Below are 17634 nucleotides of genomic sequence, written 5' to 3' on the forward strand. Positions count from 1 at the left end.
GTGCAATCCTATAGAAGGCTATGGACATACAATGTTTATTACATGGGCAGTTTAAGTTAATTCTGATTATATTCACATATATTCATCCATATGCCTCTTTAATTTGCCTTTAAATTCAGAAACAGTCAGAAAGACTGTCTATATAGTGGGGGCACTAATGTTTGTTGTTGCTGCTGATGCGTTTATAAACCATCAATTAGCAGCCTCAAGAAAATGGTGAGCCATGAAAAATGATACAAAATAAACAAACTGCTTCCAAAACAGCATTTTAGATGGGGAATAAATAGAAATGAGTGCAAACTCTGTATAAGTGTGATGCCAAGTGCCCAAGAGTCCCTCTCATTATATTGTCTATAAAGCAAAAATTATCAGCAGTATTCAAAGATCCCTTTTATACAAAGGCTTAGTAAAATATTCCTAAAAACTAGACAAAGATGGAAAAAGACAGAAATTTACCCAACTCTATTTTTGGGGGCAAATTACAAATACAAGTAATCGATTTTCAAAAAAACAATTTTATTTTTTACATAAAATGCATCTGTTCTTTTTATATTGCATAAATAACAAAAAAATATTTATCCAGCAGATCGAGAAATACAATGCGATCTGTAGCAGTATTGCAACAATCCTTATCTTGTTTTACAAAATATACAGTACCTCATTCCCAACCTGAAGATATATACAGTATTCTGACATTTATACAGTGTTTAGTTTCCTACAGCATTCTTAGCATAGGATGCCGCGAGAACGAAAGACATAACCTTTATAATCGCATTTCTTTGCTTATTGAAGGTTACACAGGTCTTTGTTACTTTAGCCTAACATGCTTTTCAAAAATAATTTTGTGCGTAATTTTGAAGTCCTTAAATGTTATTGGAATATGGAATAGTGGCAGGGGGTTCTTGTGGAATTCATCCTGATAGTTGTAAAGCTTAAAATGCTAGGAACTAAAGGGAGTAGTAGCTTTGTCTGAAGTATTATTTGGTGATTCTAATACTAGAGTTCTATATTAAACATTGCTGTTTGCCGTTGCTCCTATGCATGAAGATCTTTGTTTAAACTCTCCCGTTTAATGCAAGAGGTCCTCCTCCATTGGTAATATTTTCTGTGTCCTGAAAAAAGAAACACAGTAGGATTGGGAACAGTATAGTAGATATTAGTTAAATTACATTCTGCCAATTAATAATACATTTTTTTTTCATCATGATAACCATAGGCAGGAATAATGTACTTTTTATTAATACAGGAACCTCTATCTGCACCAGTGGCATAACTACTCTGCACTGGGCTCCCCCCAAAATGATCTTTGGAGGGGCCTGATTCAGAATAGCACATCCTCAAAGTACCCCTGCAATCCTGGTTACATCTTCAGAGGGGCTCTTATCAGTTACTGTGTACTGTGTTATTTTTTTTTTACTGTTGTAGAGCCCAGCTGCAAGCACAACCCCCCTGAGACTTCCTTTTCATTCCCAAGGCTTGGCTGTACCCTACAGTTAAGGGAAAACTATACCTCCAAACAATGTAGGTCTCTGTACAAATGTAGGGGATTGGTAAATTGTGCCCTTTTCTCACTGGCAGTCCCCTAGTTATTTGGACAGCTATAAAGGGTCCTTAAAATAATAGGAAGTAAGTCCCTTTTAATGGGTCATAGCATGACCCTTTGCAGTTCACAGTTTGGCCATAAGGTGGCACTGTGATAAAGTATAAAAGGCTTAGCAGCCATGTGGCAGGAGGCCATTTTTGTGAAAGCTCTCCACCTGAACAAGCAGGTGGGAGGAGATTGAGTGGAACCTGGGTACCAGGTAGGCCCAGACAGATCAGACAACTCTTGTTATAGGTCACACTAGGTGTGACAGATAGTTAGGGCTAGCTAGTCAGGAGCTTCTGGCTTCAACAAGGATTGTAGAGGTATTATTATCCCGGGTGTACTGCTGCCCAGAGTAGGGTTACTAGTGTACAGACTTAGGCCTAGATAGTGAATTGCCTAGGTTCCAATGGAAGCGCATAACCTGAAAGCTGGGGGTAACTTATTGTGCCCTGCGGGGAGATAGTCAATGTGACCAATTGTCGTGAGTACTGCCTGACCTGTGAGATGCTAAATACCTGCACGTTGTACCTGTTATTACTCCAATGTCGCTATGTAAAAAAATCGTTCCTTCAATAACCTTCAATAACCACTGGCGCCCATTTTATTGAGAGTTATAGTCACACAACACCCTGGCCTCCACTCTGAAAGCGAGAGCTCATGCCTGGGTGATATATGATGTGGTTTATGGTAAACATCAGCATCTAAATTACCATACGCTTACACAAATATATTGTATAAACAAGCTCATATGTAAAACCCTGTTCATCTAAATAAACCATTTTCATAAAAATATTTTTTTACTAGTATGTACCTTTGGGTATTCCTAAATAGAAAATTGCCATTTTAAGAATTAAGGGCCATCTCCTGGGATCATAGGATTTACAGTGCACACAAACAAGCCAAGGCACACATACATGCTGGGTCTCATCAGCCAATAAATGGACAGAGTTCTGCCTTTTACTCCCACACTACTTCCTGTTACAGTTAGAGCTACATTATTTCCTGTCAGGTGATCTCTGAGGGCACACAGATCATTACAAAATGGTGGCTCAAGGGAAAGGATGTAAAAGGGCAATATTTACTGATATATATATTCCAGTTTGTCAAGATTCTTTAATAGGTCACTTAACGTAATATAAACTATCTGTTGGTTAAGTGTTTATTCTGGGGGTATAGTTTTTCTTTTAAGAATATCAAGTATATTTTGCATCCATTTTTCACTGCATTTTTTTCAAATCAAGAGAAAAATGCAAGCTTGAATTTTGATAAATGAGCCTCTATCTGTTTACCATATACTTCATGTTTATCCCTACTCCATTACAAACAACTTGGGCCCAGGGGGTAGTTGATTACTAGATTCATATTTATACAGTTCATATAGTATGGTTTGTCTTTTATTGGCTTCAATATACCAAATACATGTTTTTATAAAAAGAATAATGGTTTCCAGATATGTTACATCATCATGCGTGAAAAAATCCTCTAGATGAGTTATCTGGTAAATGCAGTGGAGGAACCAAGAGTGGGTCCAGCACAGAGCCTCAGCAGTGTTAATGATTAAGTATTCATTCTGTAGTATAGTTTTCCTTTAACTCCCTAAACTTCTGCAGAGCCTTGGTATAATGTGTGTTTGTACGAGGGTATAAAAACCCTCCCAGTCCTTTGATTATTCTGACTCAGTCATTCTTAGAATCACACGGAATCCATGATAAATAAACTTCTTCTACCCCAAATGACCTCCAGTATCTGAATTTTCATAACATATGCAACAACAAAGGAAGCAGACCCCGTGGTCTGGGCCTCCTGTCCCTCCAACCTCCCCCACCCCATAACAGCAGGGTCTGCTTCCTCCAGGCCTGGACTGGCAATCTGTGGATTCTGCCAAATGCCAGGGGGGCTGCTGTAAGATGCCATAGACAGTCACTATTTAGTGGGCTGGGGGGGGGCTGTTTGGCCTTTGTGTAGTTGAATTTCCAAGTCTGATAACTGTATAAAAAATGAGAACCACTTTTCTACCTAGAAGTCTACTGTATACATCATGAATGTCATTATGTACTGTTCTTATACTGTTTGCTTTTATTTTTGGAGCATCTTTTTGAGCAGAAAGGTGTCCTGTTTGCCATGAACTTTGCATTTTAAAAACTTCTGTATGGCCTCATATTCCACTAGTAATATAGACGTGTTGATTACATAAATGATTGTTTATGCATGCCATCTTTCCAACACAAAACTGTTCTCTTTATGGAAAATTACCATTCTTACACTTTCCTAGACACTTTCTGTTGTGTCTTTCCCTTACCTATTAGTGAGCTCTCTCTAAATCCCCTGGCACTCTCCCTTAGGTGTTTAAGATTTGTTTGTGCATTGTGCAGTTGCTTATGTAGTCGTCTGTTTTCTTGTGGAATCCCTCTGAGTTTTCTATTTGTTCTGCATTGAACTCTCCCCCCAGGGCTCTATCTCCGTATCTCTTCCCTAGCCACCATGACTATGTATTGCCTTCATGCTTTGTCCTAATCCTTTTTTTCACTGAGTGAAGTGTGCTGTGTCGGACTGGCCCACCAGGATACCAGGAAATCTCCCGGTGGGCCCAGGTGTCAGTGGGCCCTCCTGCCCTTTACCAAATGGCCTGCTATATGGTCATTACCTATTTATAAATGGAAATGAAGAGGAGAAATAGATGGAAGAATAGATGCTAGCATGTACAGTAAATAAAAGAGACTAGGAGAATAAAGAGGTTGGGCGAGGAAAGGAGGAAAAATAGTTTGGAGAGGGGGCCTATGGTATAAGGTTTTCTGGTGGGCCCTTGGGGTCCCAGTCCAACACTGGACCTGCTCCCCAACTCCTCTCTCATTCCCCCCTCACACGCTCGCATTCAAGACTTTGCAAGGGCTGCCCCCCTTCTCTGGAATTCGCTCCCACAATCTGTCAGATTTCTCCCAATCTCTCTGCCTTCAAAAGATCTCTAAAAATGCATTTATTTAGAGCTTAGCCTAATTTAGCTTAACATAACCTCAGTGTGCTGCTGAAAGCAATAACCTGTGCCACATCTCTCACCTTGCTTAACTCTAAACTTGCCCATTCCCACACCTTGTGTCTCAACCCTCTCTCCTTGTAGATTGTAAGCTCTTTTGGGCAGGGCTCTTTTTACCTCTTGTATCGGTTATTAGTTGCGTTATATGTTACTCTGTATGTCCAATGTATGAAACCCACTTATAGTACAGTGCTGCGGAATATGTTGGCACTTTATAAATAAGTGTTAATAATAATAATAAGCTCTTGGGGCATCATTCATGGGCATGGCCTAATGTCTGTCTGTGCAAAGATATAACATAAATGTCAGCGTAGGAATTATAGGAATTTCTCTATATTTTATTATACATAATGGGGCATTAGTTTTAGCCCAGGACACAAATGCTAAAGTGCTTACTTAGGAGAAACCGGGTGGACAATGTACTCTGCTCCTCACGCTGAATTTTAGCTGAGCCACTTTATGATTCCTTTAGTAACACTGACTAAGAGAAATATATTTTGGGAAGTTTTAAAAAAAAATACATGGAAAATATACATTATTTCAAATTGTTTTTCAATAATTTAGTTTTCCTTTGAGCGGATATTAAAGAACAAGTGTGTATAGCTGATCGGATATTGATCGGCATTTATTCACTATGTAATACAGCTGCAGTCACTCTGACTAAAAGTGAATCTTCCTGTTTCTCAATGTTGGACAAGGTACTCGGTGCTGGGAGTATTCAGATTTCAGAAAATGTATTAATTTCAGGTTTAAACGACATGTAAACCCCAATAATAAATTTTTGCCTAATAATAGAAAACTTAATTCTAAGCAACTTTGCAATATACATTCATTACATATTTATAATGTTTTTTGAGTTATTTGTATATATAATTGCTATTAACCCTTTAAGTGGCAGCAGAATTTGACATTTCCGTTCCCCTCAGTGCCAGACGTTTTGGAAACATTCTGTGCTCTCTCAATTTAGGGGCTTTTACTGGGGGAAGGGTTAAGTTTAGGTAGGCAAACTATATATTGTTTTTTTCAGAAGAACCTGAGCTTTCCAAATCTGCTAAAAAAATGCTATTTTTCTTGATATATGGATTTATACCAGAAACATATTTTATTTTATGGACAAAAATTCAACTGATTTGGAAAGCCTCATGTCTCCAGAACGTGCCAAAACCCGATATATATAGTTTTATGGAGATTTCTGACTTCTATAGATCAAAAACTCCCAGCAGTAAATTACTAAATTTTCAAAGCATTACAGCAGAATACGGCATACTTTAGATTCCAAAGCCAAAAATCCTGGAACATTAGGTTTACCCCAGGAAACCATATATTTTTGAAAAGTACACATTCTGACGAATCCGAAATGGGTAACTATGTCTTCCAACTCCTAAGTACCAAACGGCAATGCTTTACTGAATTTAGTATTTTCTATAACAAATTAAGAAAATTCTAAAAAATCACCTCAAATCTTCCACTTTTAAACATGATATCTCCCACATAATATTAGGTACCAAGAAAACACACCCTAAATATGAAAGCCAAGGGTCCGCTGAACAGTTTGATGCCCATTGTGCATAGGATCACTGATGTATCTGGCATTTAGAGACCCCACAAGGAAGTTAGTGCATACAAATTGTATACGCAGCAATATAAGCTACCGGCATGTGCATTATGTGCCATAAGACCCCCTAACACTACGGAGACCCTAGAAAACCATTTTCCGAAAGTACACATTCTGACAAAACAAAAATGGGTTAATACATATTTTTACTGCAAACTACCAAACTACAAAGCTATACTAAACAGAACGGTTTCTATGACATTTCTGAAAATCGTCACAAAGTTTGCATTTTACCTCATTATGTACCCCCACATTTTGTAACGTATCAACATAAAACTTTCTAAATATGAACGCTAGGGGTCTACTGAACAGTTTGATGCCCTATATGCATATATTGGCCAAACTATGTGGGGTACAGGGGCACCCAAGTAAAAATAGTGCATATGAATTTTCACATAAGATGTGAGAGCATGTGCATTATGTGCCATAAGACCCCCCTAACAGTCCGGAGACACTAGAAAACCATGCATTTTCCGAAAGTACACATTCTGACAAAACAAAAGTAGGTAAATACAACTTTCTACTGAAAACTATCAAACTACAAAGCTATGCTAAACAGAACGGTTTATGTGACATTTCTGAAAATCGTCACAAAGCTTGCATGTTGCCCCATTACATTTAGTAACGTACCAACATAAAACACTTTTAAGTATGAACAGAGTGGTGCTTGGCGTGGCAAAACTTGTGCCCCAATATTACAATTTTTCCTTCAGTTCTCTGTGACAATTGCCCCTGCTGGGGCAATTAACCGCCCACCCCTGAGAAAAGTCATAGAACCCCATTCCCGAATAAGCCGCACGGTTTGACACCTCATTCATGGGTCTACGACAAACGGTGGTTAATTGCCCCCTGCTGGGGCAATTAACTGCCCACCCCTCAGAAAAGTCATAGCACCCCATTCCTGAATAAGCCGCACGGTTTGACACCTCATTCATGGGTCTACAACACACGGTGGTTAATTGCCCTCTGCTGGGGCATTTAACTGCCCACCACTCAGAAAAGTCATAGCACCCCATTCCCGAATAAGCCGCACGGTTTGACACCTCATTCATGGGTCTACGACAAACGGTGGTTAATTGCCTCCTGCTGGGGCAATTAACCGCCTACCCCACAGAAAAGTCATAGCAACCCATTCCCAAATAAGCCGTACGGTTTGACATCTCATTCATGGGTCTACGACAAGCGGTGGTTAATTGCCCCCTGCTGGGGCAATTAACCGCCTACCCCTCAGAAAAGTCATAGCACCCCATTCCCGAATAAGCCGCATGGTTTGACACCTCATTCATGGGTCTATGACAAACGGTGGTTAATTGCCCCCTGCAGGGGCAATTAACCTCCCACCCCTCAGAAAAGTCGTAGCACCCCATTACCGAATAAGACGCACAGTTTTTGACACCTCATTCATGGGTCTATGACAAATGGTGGTTAATTGCCCCCTGCTGGGGCAATTAACCGCCCACCCCCTAGAAAAGTCATAGCACCCCATTCCCGAATAAGCCGCACGGTTTGACACCCCATTCATGGGTCTACGACAAATGGTGGTTAATTGCCCCCTGCTGGGGCAATTAACTGCCCACCCCCTAGAAAAGTCATAGCACCTCATTCCCGAATAAGCCGCACAGTTTGACACCTCATTCATGGGTCTACGACAAACGGTGCGGGACTCAGTCAAAGTTGGTCTCAATGTTAAGTCTATGGGTGGACAATTGCCCCCTGCTGGGGCAATTAACCGCCCACCCCTCAGAAAAGTCATAGCACCCCATTCCCAAATAAGCCGCACGGTTTGACACCTCATTCATGGGTCTCTACGACAAACGGTGCGGGACTCAGTCAAAGTTGGTCTCAATGTTAAGTCTATGGGCGGATAATTGCCCCCTGCTGGGGCAATTAACCGCACACTCCTCAGAAAAGTCATAGCACCCCATTCCTGAAGAAGCCGCACAGTTTGAAACCTCATTCATGGGTCTACGACAAACTAGTTATTCGCTGAAATCCCCATAATAAGTCAATGGGGCAAATTTGTGAACCTCTCTTGCCCCGGGGGTAAAACTTATACCCTTGTGCGGGGTATCTTCTGACACAGGTTGCAAACCTCTTCAAATGTGGTAAATTTCACGTTTCTAAAAAATTCCCTCTCTGCACTACAATCCGTCAAAGTTGGCCTTAATGTTAAGTCTATGGGATTTTTGGGCCGGTTAATTGCCCCCTGCTGGGGCAATTAACCGCCCACCCCCTAGAAAAGTCATAGCACCCCATTCCCGAATAAGCCGCACAGTTTGACACCCCATTCATGGGTCTACGACAAACAGTGGTTAATTGCCCCTGCTGGGGCAATTAACCGCCCACCCCCCTAGAAAAGTCATAGCACCCCATTTCCAAATAAGCCGCACGGTTTGACACCCCATTCATGGGTCTACGACAAACGGTGGTTAATTGCCCCTGCTGGGGCAATTAACCGCCCACCCCTCAGAAAAGTCATAGTACCCCAATTCCCGAAGAAGCCGCACAGTTTGAAACCTCATTCATGGGTCTACGACAAACTAGTTATTCGCTGAAATCCCCATTATAAGTCAATGGGGCAAATTTGGGAACCTCTCTTGCCCCGGGGGTAAAACTTATACCCTTGTGTGGGGTATCTTCTGACACAGGTTGCAAACCTCTTCAAATGTGGTAATTTTCACGTTTCTAAAAAATTGGCCTTAATGTTAAGTCTATGGGATTTTTGGGTGGGTTAATTGCCCCCTGTGTGGGCAATTAACTGCCAACCCCTTAGAAAAGTCATAGCACCCCATTCCCGAATAGGCCGCACGATTTGACACCTCACTCATGGGTCTACGACAAACGGTGTGGGACCGAACTTTTGTACAGAAGAAGAATAAGCCTGTGAGATAACAGTAGGGACGCTTTGCTTCGCAAGCACCACTAACTAGAAAAGTAAGTTTGAGAACAAACTTCATGTTGGGTTGAAAAACATGAAGTCACTGAATGGGCTCCGCCCACTTTCTCTAACCTTGGGCCACAGTTATACAGTAAAAACCATTATTCAAAGTTTGGGGACCCTGGTTTTAATAGTGTCTGGAAATGGATTGGCTATTGGTGGCTCCGCCCACTTGTTCTAACCCTGAATATGTAGTCAGCCAGTGACTGACTGTGCAAAGTTTGGGAACCCAGACATAAATAGTGTTAGAAAAGCAGCGTTTTAAATTTACACAAAAGAAATTCAATAGGTGAAGTCTGATTGGCTGTTGGTGGCTCCACCCAAAAAAATGCAGTCCCCTAGTGGTCCTGGTGTTAATACTGTGAGAATGGCAGCAGGTTCAATTTCCCCATTGAAAATCAATCAAAATCTGATTGGCTGTTTGTGGCTCCACCCACTTTTTCTAACCGCAGTTACCAGGTGACTAGCTCTGCAAAGTTTGGAGACATTAGTATTAATATTTAAAGAATAGCAGGAGTTTAAATTTAAACATATGAAGTCTATAGGTGAAATCTGATTGGCTGTTGTTGGCCCCGCCCACTTTTCTTAACTTGGAACATAGTCACCCAGTGACAAAGTGTGCAAAGTTGGGGGACCCTGACATTAAACATGTGAGAATGGCAGCAGTTAAAATTTCCATACTGAAAACAATAAAAGACATGTTATTGGCTTTTGGCGGCCCCGCCCACTTTCTCTAACCTTGAGTACGAAGTCACCCAGTGACTGACTGTGTAGTGAAGTTTGTGAACCCTGGCATTATACTAATAAAATTCAATAGGTGAAATCTGGTTGGCTGTTGGTGGCTCCACCTAGTTTTTCAAAGCTAAAACTGCAGTCCTCTATTGACAAACTGTGAAAAGTTTGGGGACCCTGGTATTAATACTGTGAGAATGGCAGCAGGTTGAATTTCCCCATTAAAAGTCAATAGGTAAAATCTGATTGGCTGTTGGTGGCTCCATCCACTTAAAAAAATACCAAAAACATTAAATGCGTAGTCACCCAGTGTCTGACTGTGCAAAGTTTGGGAACCCTTGCAACAAACCAATAAAAATCAATAGGTGAAATCTGATTGGCTGTTGGTGGCTCCACCCACTTTTTCTAACCTTTAACCGCAGTTACCTGGTGCCTAAGTCTGCAAAGTTTGTGGACCCCGGTGTTATTACTGTGAGAATGGCAGCAGGTTGGATTTCCACCAAGTCAATAGGTAAAATCTGACTGTTCACAGCTCCGCCCACTTTTGGGCATCCAACAATCATCATATTTTCATTCAGGCTGAGCCCATGACTATGTGATTCAAGTTTGGGGAGTGTAGCCTCAAAGCTGTAAGATTGGCAGCAGTTTCAATTTCCCCATTAAAGTCAATGGGTGAAACTTGATTGGCTGTTGTTGGCCCCTCCCACTTTGGGGTCATCCCCAAAACAAATGTCGCTGTTTCATTCGTAGTGACCCCATGATTATGTTATTCAAGTTTGGGGGGTGTAGCTTCAAAGCTGTAAGAATGGCAGCAGTTTGAAAATCTTCCCTGTCAAAGTCAATGGGAAAATTGGGGGGTTCGGAGCGGCGCCACAAAAAGACGGGGGGCCGGATCGCTTAGAAAAGCACAAGCTACCTGCTCCGCTATAGGGCGAAGAAGTGTGGGGAGTTTGGGTGTTGTACCCCTAAAACTGTAGGAGGAGTAGCGTTTAGAAAATGGGGGGCGCTAAGAAGAAGAAGAAGCGGAAGAATAAGCCAAAGTGGGGTTTTCAACCCAACACAATAACTATTAAAGCACTAATAATGTTTAACAAATTGATATTGGAAAGTTGCTTCGAATTATGTTTTCTTTTATGAGGCAAAAAAATATTTTTGGGGTTGACATGTCCTTTATGAAAATATATGAATGTAAATTTTTCAGAAAATGTATTATATGAACTCCAAAAATATAGATAAATTAGGTAAATTTTGTTGCATGTTGAAATTTCATATTGCAAAACAACCCATATGATAAAAAGGAAAACATTCACTCGAGCCAGTATAGTCCTCCACGACCATGGAGATTATTCATACTGGCTCCCATTCACTCAAGCCAGTATAGTCCTCCACGACCATGGAGATTATTCATACTGGCTTATCACTCACTCACACATTCACACACTAAGGGAAGGGGGATCCTATCTGTATGTTTTTGGAGTGTGGGAGGAAACCGGAGGACCCGGAGGAAACCCACGCAGCCACGGGGAGAACATACACTTAAACTCCTTACAGACGGTGCCCTGACTGACTGCCCATATAGTAATCTTGTCATTTACAGCTCATGATGTCATCAGTGCAGCTTTCAGATAGGGCTACTTGCTCTATGGAGCAACACTGGGGCTGACAGTATCCCAAAATGCAGCCTTTTCTCCTAGTATCATATTCCCCCTTCCTTTAACTGTATAATGTCAAATATACAATTGGTTTACAATGTGTTTTACTGTTTTAATGAGGGCTGGGCAAGTCCATTCCCTCTCCCACAAGAAACAGCCATAACTGTAAGTGACAAACAGAACTGTGCAGTAGCAGCAGCCCAAGTGTGTGTTTAGTGGCGCTGCCCCAAACTGGAAGGTTATACTGTGCCCCAATATCAGCAGTTGTCTCATTCCCAGCACTTTTATTTCCACTCAGCTTCTACTGTGCAACAGTCTCCATTAAAGCACTAGCTGTTGGATACTATGGTACGGCCCTCCTCCTGCCAGCAACAACTCCCTTTAACCTTATATTATACATGGGGGGGAAACATGACGATTCCTGTCCCAATGCGTCTTGCCCTTTGCAAGATGCCCCCTAAGACCTGATAGTGCCAGACATGATGGGTCTCATCAAAGGCTATTATAATGTGAAAGTTATTTGATCAAATATCCCTGGGTGGTCAGACTGATGTTAGAGGGGTTTCAGCCTTTTCCAGATCTCTATAATAACTAAAAACACTGAGACTGTTTGCCAGTGATATAAAGGTGGAGGGAACAATAAAATCTCTTTAATTGTCACCTTGTGCCGAGTTAAGATGGGCAACATATGTTCTGTTCACATGAGCAGGTGGAAAGGGGCTGCATCTGGGCAAACTGATGGGCTGTAGTTACCATTAAACTAAATAAGAGGAGTTTGTTCTGTTTGCCTTTTTTTTTATTTGTCCACAACCAGCAGATGTGTTTCCTGCGACATGCAAATATTTCATTCCGCGCTTATCTGCACTCTTTATCTGCACTTTTTTTCACAACTTTTCTACCCCCTACAGATCTGGCAAATGACTTTTACTTTTCTTCTAGAAGTCATTGGCCCATCTATTCATTGGCTGGTCAATGTATGTTAAATACATCTGTGTACAATATAAAATAAATGGAAGGATGCCACATATGTAAAAAAAAAATCACTGTTTGCCCAGTAGCAGTAACCCATAGCAACCACTAAGATGTTTGCTTTTAAATAGGTGACCAGCAATTCTAAATGCTGATTGGTTGCTATGGGTGATTGCTCCTGGGCAAACGTAGTCATTTTTTTTTTACATAGCCCCCAGTGTTCTGTCTATTAATGCGCTAAATCAAAATCATCTTCAGCTTCTAATCCATGCTGCGTGGTGCATTTGCCCTGAAACATTACCTTGCAAACACTACTAATCTTTGTGGCATAGCAAGTTCTTAGTTGATTTATTGTAAAAGATTTAATAAGAAAGTCAGGGACTCTAGTGCAATTCTGTAGTAGGTAGAACGGTAGTTTTTAAGGGAATCTGGCATGGGAAAACACACAGATTTCAATGCAGGATTCTGCAGGAGAAGCTCTATTAACTGATGCTTTTTGAAACGCATATAAAGCATGTTGAACTGGCCAGTGGGTTAGTGGGTAACCAGATAAACACTTCTGTGGACTTTGCCAGTTGATATTCATAAAGCATGGCCATCAAACTGGGGAGAGAAAGAGAGATATTAGGATCCATATTTTCTTTTCTGAAGCCAGAACTTAGAAGCAGATTCAAAAAGCATTGCAGCCTACTTATTATTATTATTGATATTAACATATATTTATAAAGCGCCAACATATTCCGCAGCGCTGTACAATAAGTGGGTTTTATACATTGGACATACAGAGTAACATATAAAGTAATCAATAACCAATACAAAAGGTGATGAGAGCCCTGCCCAAAAGAGCTTACAATCTACAAGGAGAAAAGATTGAGACACAAGGTGTGGGAATGGGCAGAGTTGTGAGAGGTGTGGCACAGGGTGTTGCTAAACTAGATTAGGGTAACCTTCTCTAAATAAATGCGTTTTAAGAGATCACTTGAAGGCAGAGAGATTGGGAGAAAGTCTGACAGATTGTGGGAGCAAATTCCAGAGAAGGGGGGCAGCCCTTGCAAAGTCTTGAATGCGAGCATGTGAGGAGGGAATGAGAGAGGAGTTGAGGAGCAGGTCAGTAGAGGAGCGTAACAAGCGGGTTGGATGGTACTTAGAGATAAGTTCAGAGAGGTAGGGTGGGGCAGAGTTATGAACTGCTTTGAATGTGAGAGTTATTAGTTTGAATTTTATCCTGGATGGTAGGGGAAGCCAGTGCAGGGATTGGCAGAGTGGCACGGCAGAGGAGGAGCGGTTGGAGAGGTGTATGAGCCGGGCAGCAGTATTCATTATGGACTGGAGAGGGGACAGTCTTTGGAGGGGAAGGCCAATTAACGGAGTTACAGTAGTCCAGGCGAGATATTATAAGAGAGTGAATAAGAATTTTGGCAGCATCTTGGGTGATAAATGATCGTATTTTGGAAATATTTCTTAGGTGAAAGTGACATGATGTGGTAAGTGATTGGATATGAGGAGTAGAGATGTAGAGAACTGTTCACCGGCGAACTAATTCGCGCGAACATCGGGTGTTCGCAAGTCCGCAAATTCGCAAACTTTTGGCGATGTTCGCCATTTTGGGTTCGCCGCGTTTTTTTTTTGCGCCGCGTTTTTTTGCCTCGGTTTTTTCCGCTTCGGTTTTTCGCCTTTGCGTATACATAGAAATAGCTTGCGGTTTTTTTTTTTGGCGTTATTTTTTGGCTTTTTTGCGTTTTTTTGGCGTTTTTTTTACAAAGTATTTTTCAGAGAAATTTTTGCCCTTGATCCCCCTCCTGCATGCCACTGTCCAGGTCGTGGCACCCTTTTAACAACTTTAAAATCAGTTTTCTGGCCAGAAATGGCTTTTCTAGGTTTTAAAGTTCGCCTTCCCATTGAAGTCTATGGGGTTCGCGAATATTCGCGAGTTTTGCCGGAAGTCCGCGAACGGGTTCGCGAACATTTTTGGCGATGTTCGCTACATCCCTAATGAGGAGTGAAGGACAGGGCAGAATCAAGGATAACCCCAAGGCACCGGGCCTGGGAAGATGGGGTGATGGTAGAATTGTTAACCGTTATAGATACCTCGGGAACAATGTGGGCGTTGGATGGGGGAAAGAGAACCAATTTAGTCTTAGAGAGGTTTAATTTAAGGTAACGCTGGGACATCCAAGTGGAGATAACGGACAGGCAGGAAGAGACGCGAGTTAGAAGCTCTGGGTTGAGATCAGGAGAGGAAAGATAGATCTGAGTATCGTCAGCATAGAGGTGGTACTGAAAGCCAAAAGAATTGATTAATTTGCCAAGTGAGGAGGTATAGAGAGAAAATAGTAAGGGGCCCAGGACAGAGCCTTGAGGAACCCCGACAGAAAGAGGCAAGGGAGAAGATGATTCCTCATTGTAAGAGACACAGAAGGATCGATCTGAGAGATAAGATGAAAACAAGGATAAGGCAGTGTCACAAAGGCCGAGAGGGCGGAGAGTCTGGAGGAGAAGAGGGTGATCCACAGTGTCAAAAGCAGCAGAGAGATCGAGAAGTATTAGTAGCGAGTAGGGTTTTTTGGCTTTAGCCGATAGGAGGTCATTTGTTAGTCGGGTTAGAGCAGTTTCGGTGGAGTGTTGTTGTCTAAAACCAGATTGTAGGGGATCCAGGAGGTTATTGTCAGAGAGTAATAGCGTCAGTCGTTGTAGACTAGGTGCTCGAGCAGTCTTTTCTTCTCTTTGTAATGGCTGCTACATTGCTATTTGATACAAGTCTCTCTAGTTAGAAAGTATTTGCTGCCCCTTACCGTAACCCTTTGCCTCCACTGTACTTTGAAGACAATGTTTCTGGCTGTTAGGTTTGACATCTAGAAACAGACATTACTTTTCATGGATTGTTACTAATGCACTTTAAAACACATTGTAGTGGGCACCCAGCATCTCTATTCAATAGATGCAATTAGAGACTAAGCTCTCCCCTGGCTTCCCCTACCATCCAGGATAAAATTCAAACTCATGACAAAGCAGTTCATAACTCTGCCCCACCCTACATCTCTGAACTTATCTCTAGATACCAAGCGACCCGCTTGTTATGCTCCTCTACTGACCTACTCAGTGCCGGACTGGCCCACCAGGATACCAGGAAATCTCCCGGTGGGCCCAGGTGTCAGTGGGCCCTCCTGCCCTTTACCAAATGGCCTGCTATATGGTCATTACCTATTTGTAAATGGAAATGAAGAGGAGAAATAGATGGAAGAATAGATGCTAGCATGTACAGTAAATAAAAGAGACTAGGATAATAAAGAGGTTGGGTGAGGAAAGCAGGAAAAATAGTTTGGAGAGGGGGCCTATGGTATAAGGTTTTCTAGTGGGCCCCTGGGGTTCCAGTCCAACACTGGAAGTGTGTTATTTGCCTGTATGTCATGATTTACTTTCATTGGTTTGTCCCTTCCTGAATATGTCTGGTGGTGCTATAACTGATGGGGGGGGGAGTAACCGTCAGTTCTTTATTGATGCCTCCCACAGTCTTTTGACAACAGTTCTATTTGTTTGTATTTGAGAGACTTGCAATTACATGATTCAAAATTGTTAGCATTTAAATCTAATGAAAGTCACAAAATGACATAAGTAGTGGTTGTTTGCTTGCCAATGCTGAGCCTGTGACAGCTTTCATTTGACCCTAAGCCTTACCTTTTCTGTCATTTCATGAGAGTGGTGAAGTGAATGTTCCCTCTCCAAAAACATTCTCCTCTGTTCATAGCTGGCCAAGCGGCACGTTAGCCACGTGGAAATTGTGCAGCCACTGATTCCTATGCATGCTAGTGACATGGATGCAAGGTACAAGGAATAAAGAGATGATGATCTCTTGTTAAGGGCACGTAGGAACTGGATATTTAATATTCCTCCAATCAGGCCGCAGATACAGCAGGCGGAAAACAGAATCATCTGAAAAATGAAAACAAAAAGGAGGCATCATTTTCTCTTATCCCTTCTTATTAAGATTTACCTAAAACCTATTTGGAATATATTCTAGTTATGTTTCTGACTAGTACAGTAAAAAAGCAAGCAACATCACCCTCACTAGTCAACAGTGCTTTTTATAGTCAATGAGCACTGCCTCTTTAACAGCCAAACTTGGTGACCACCTAAGATATTCCAAACAAGAACTATAACTGGTGGCTATTACTAAATAGGATTTTTTAATTAAGTAAAATATGTTGCTATAATCAGGAAAAACGCCAGTGGAGAAAACACTGATGCCGCCCTGTGAATGTAATAAATGGCATCCACCAGAAAATTTTGGCCAGAATATGCACACTAGAACTTGGGGGTGCAGTCTGGAAACCACAGGGACCAGATAAAAGTGATCATAATAATTATAATTATACTTTTTCATTTGCGCCTGCCCTTGGCCAGATGATAAGTTGAGGGATGCAGGAACCCTTTTAATATTAAGTAACCTGTTAATGCCCATACTTTTAGCAAGCATTTTGCGCTGCTTCTGCCATTTTATAGCGGCTTCTAAAAATGTGAAGCAAGCTCTGTTATCGTGAAGACATATGGAGCTACTTAGAAGCAGCTACTTGTCATGGCTACTAAACACCATAAAATACCCTGCCATAGACAATAATGAGAATTGCTTCTGCTAAAACACACGTACAGAGAGTTATCAGTAAATGATCAGCATTGTCTATTTCTGTAGCCGTGACAAGTAGCTGCTACTGGTAGATCCATGTGTCTTCATCCTAAAAGTGTTGATATTTTAGAGTGGAACATGGTAATTACCTACAAAAAGAGATTTTTACACAAATATTGTTGGCCCTTTAATAATATTTTCAGTCTAAATAGGGTCATGGCAGTAAAACTTATTCTTCACCTTTAAACACAATTAAAGACGCATTTACAGAAACATCTTAAACATAATGGGAATAAACTCCAATGGCAGAATTGGCAATACATTTTTCAATGTAAGAGACAGCAAAACCCATGGTAATTTCAAGCAGGAATTCTGTGTTTTATTCATAGCCAGTTTTGTGCAGTTTAGGAAAACTGGTCTTGGATAGTGCCATAACCAGGAAAAAAACAGATAATTAACTAATTTTCTTTTAGTGTTTGTCTTTAGCT

The 17634-nt window shown here is 41.4% G+C and overlaps 1 protein-coding gene across 2 annotated transcripts in view; it reads right to left on the reverse strand.

Moving 5' to 3' along the window:
• Positions 1-499: 499 nt before the first annotated feature.
• Positions 500-17634, reverse strand: part of tmem196 (transmembrane protein 196) — a 32543-nt gene continuing 15408 nt past the window's right edge. Inside the window, 2 exon segments of one of the 2 annotated variants that reach the window (NM_001102979.1) lie at positions 500-1112; positions 16201-16455. In NM_001102979.1, the coding sequence (NP_001096449.1) occupies positions 1056-1112; positions 16201-16455 (312 nt within the window). In that variant the 3' untranslated portion in view covers positions 500-1055. 2 annotated transcript variants of the gene reach the window in all.

Source organism: Xenopus tropicalis, chromosome 6, assembly GCF_000004195.4.
Source record: "Xenopus tropicalis strain Nigerian chromosome 6, UCB_Xtro_10.0, whole genome shotgun sequence".
In the NCBI taxonomy this organism is placed as follows: domain Eukaryota; kingdom Metazoa; phylum Chordata; class Amphibia; order Anura; family Pipidae; genus Xenopus; species Xenopus tropicalis.